Source organism: Morone saxatilis, unplaced genomic scaffold (assembly GCF_004916995.1).
Source record: "Morone saxatilis isolate NCDOM2014 unplaced genomic scaffold, NCSU_SB_2.0 Contig15, whole genome shotgun sequence".
NCBI lineage: Eukaryota > Metazoa > Chordata > Actinopteri > Moronidae > Morone > Morone saxatilis.
In genome coordinates, this window is record NW_023339707.1 from 18,814,221 (window position 1) to 18,816,850 (window position 2,630).

The 2,630-nt window shown below is 47.5% G+C and overlaps 1 protein-coding gene across 1 annotated transcript in view; it reads right to left on the reverse strand.

Annotated features, from left to right (window-relative positions):
- rbm38 (RNA binding motif protein 38) overlaps positions 1 to 2,576 on the reverse strand; it is a 4,935-nt gene extending 2,359 nt beyond the window's left edge. Inside the window, exons 1-2 of the mRNA XM_035657064.1 lie at positions 2,008 to 2,576; positions 319 to 442 (exon numbers count right to left, since the gene is read on the reverse strand). Of these exons, the coding sequence (XP_035512957.1) occupies positions 319 to 442; positions 2,008 to 2,229 (346 nt within the window). The 5' untranslated portion in view covers positions 2,230 to 2,576. The remainder of the gene's footprint in view (positions 1 to 318; positions 443 to 2,007) is intronic.
- Between the last annotated feature and the right edge of the window lie 54 nt (positions 2,577 to 2,630).

Genomic DNA, 2,630 nt, shown 5'->3' on the forward strand with positions numbered 1-2,630 from the left:
AATACAGACGCAAGCGGTGTTCAGTTAGTTGCAGTCAGGAACTTCACCGCTAGACGCCACTAAATCCTACATACTGGTCTTTAAAAAAAAGTAAAACTATTTATTTGTGACCTGTTTTTAAAGATTTACATCTTCAGTATGAACCAATGGCCTTGGGAGACTAACTAACACCTTCTTGGTTTTGGTCTTTTTTTACAGGATTTGTTGACGATAAAGAACATGCAGAATTTAAGCTAACAACAGGATTTGTAGCTAGGAGGCTAAAATAAACCCTACTGGTATGATCCGGTGTGTTTAGAAGTAATCTAGCACACTTACTTGTCTGCGAGCTGCGAGGCTTTGCCCCGAGGTACGCCAGGTTCACGTTTGCCTTCCTGCCGTCGATGATGGGGTTTGCGTCTTTGCACGCCCGCTCTGCTGCCCCTCTGTCCACCATGGTCACCTGTTGACAGAGTCACAGAACTGCACTGGTTAATATCACTCTGGTTAAACTCTTCAAGCTGCAAAATTGCATGTGAAAGCTTCTCTATCCAATGTGGATGGAGTGAATCCAACATGAGTGTCCAGATGAAGCAACAGACCCAGAGCTGGGCGGCCCTGAGGTTGCTGCTGTCCTTGTCTCTCCATGAATGACTCAATGTTTTTGCTAAATGCGTGAGGAGACACTTTATGAAGGCAGCAATCAGTGGGTTTTAAAGCTTCCAGTGGAGCTTATGTAGGAGGCAGATTTGTTTTTTCAGACAGGGCTGCCAAGGATGAGATAGTGGAATCTACCTTGAGGGAGTGAGTTGAGGAGTGGGCAGATAGCAGTGGGAAGAGGTGCTGAAGGTTAAGACACACACAGAGCAGCTACACTTAATATATGAGGTAAAAAACTCCATCACCAATAACTGGGACAGTGAAAGTAAAACTGCCATGCTTGCTTTCGTTTCAAAGCATCAGACTCTGGCCTCTTATGCAAACAAAGGTGGCGGATGGTTTGAGATCGCCGGGGTTCAAGAGGCTGCTGCAGGGAATTAAGATCGCTAATGGGAAGTCAGGGATGAGATGATCGTGCAGTCCCAAAGCAGAAGAAAACAACACAGCACACGCCGGTTTCCTCTGCTGATAGGCCCACTGACTACTGAGATGCAGATACCATTCACATTCAGTCCAAGACACACGAATCCCTCTTCTTATCTCTTTGTCTTTTACACACAAACTCACAGTCACTCACGCAAACAACCAAAGCCATCCTGGAAGGGGGGGTGGGGGTGGGGGGGCTGTATGGGAGGAAGTCAAAATGAAACTACTGCAGCCTTATCTTGCAGAGCCAACTGACATGTCACACCTCTGTGACCAAGGACTCCCCCCCCCCCTTCTCTCTGTGTCTCAGAGAGAGAGAGACATCTGTCCACAAATGCAGAAGCTTATTACCAACTCATGTGTATCACCCTCTCTCTGTCTGTCTGTCTGTCTGTCTGTCTGTCTCTCTTAGCTTGTTCCTGCACACACAGCAACAGGGTCTGCCCCTGACACTGCACACTTAAAACTCAACACACTGCCATACTAATGCTGTGTGTGTGTGTGTCTGTCTGCGCGCTCACTCGTACTTTGGGGCTGCAGAGATAATTGATGACACACTTATAAGAAGTAATCTGCTACTCATGCTTGAAGCATGTGACTGCCACCACCAGACCCACTGAGCATGTCTGCTGCTGGAACAAAGTGACAGTGTGTGCAGCCACCAAGGCCCAGAAGAAAAAACCCTGCAGGACGTTGTGATAACCAGGAGATAAAAAATGTTAAAAAAATACAATTAACCATAAAGATAAAGTCGCTTTAAACTCATTACAGGGCTGCAACAGGCGTGATGTAGAGTGTTTTCAGCCCCTTTGACTATCCAATTAAAGTCAGAGTGGCTGATAAAACCTTAATTAAAGCCCATATTTCACTCCCCCCCCCCCCCNNTATTTCCCCCCCCCGCTCATTTATTCAACCAGAAAACAGCAACTTAAATGAACTCACAAAGCCGTATCCTCTGGACTTGCCCGTCTGTTTGTCTGTGATTACCACCGCCTCGTCGATGTCCCCGAAAGTCTCGAAATATTTCCGAAGTGAAGCGTCGTTGGTGTGATACGGCAACCCGCCGACAAAAATCTTGGTGTAAGTCGTGTCTTTCTCCATGGTGGGGTGCATTATTTCTAACGGAACCCCGACCAGCTGGCCTAAAAACAGCGGCGAACTCATGCGGCTTGAAAAAAATATTTATGAAAAAAACAACAAAACAGGAAGAATAACACAAAGGAAAACAAGAAAAGCAGCTGAATAACTTTACGCTTCTTGGACACCGAGAGGCTATAATAACGATAACAGCGCGTCCATGGCCAAACACGCAGCCTCCAGTCGCCTCAAATACAGCTTTTGGATGTATAGTCCTCCTGACAGGTGTCTGGGAACCTCATGTCTCCTGTCCCGGAAAAAAAAAATCTTTAAGCTTCGGTAGGCGCGTCTTGCATGCGCCCACTGCGCGTCCGGTCCAATAGACGAGCGGTGCGTCTTTTCCATTGGCGCATCCCGCCTCCTGCTCCACCCTGCTCCTGCTGCGCACACAAACACACACACGAACAGGAAACCCCCCCCCCCCCCCC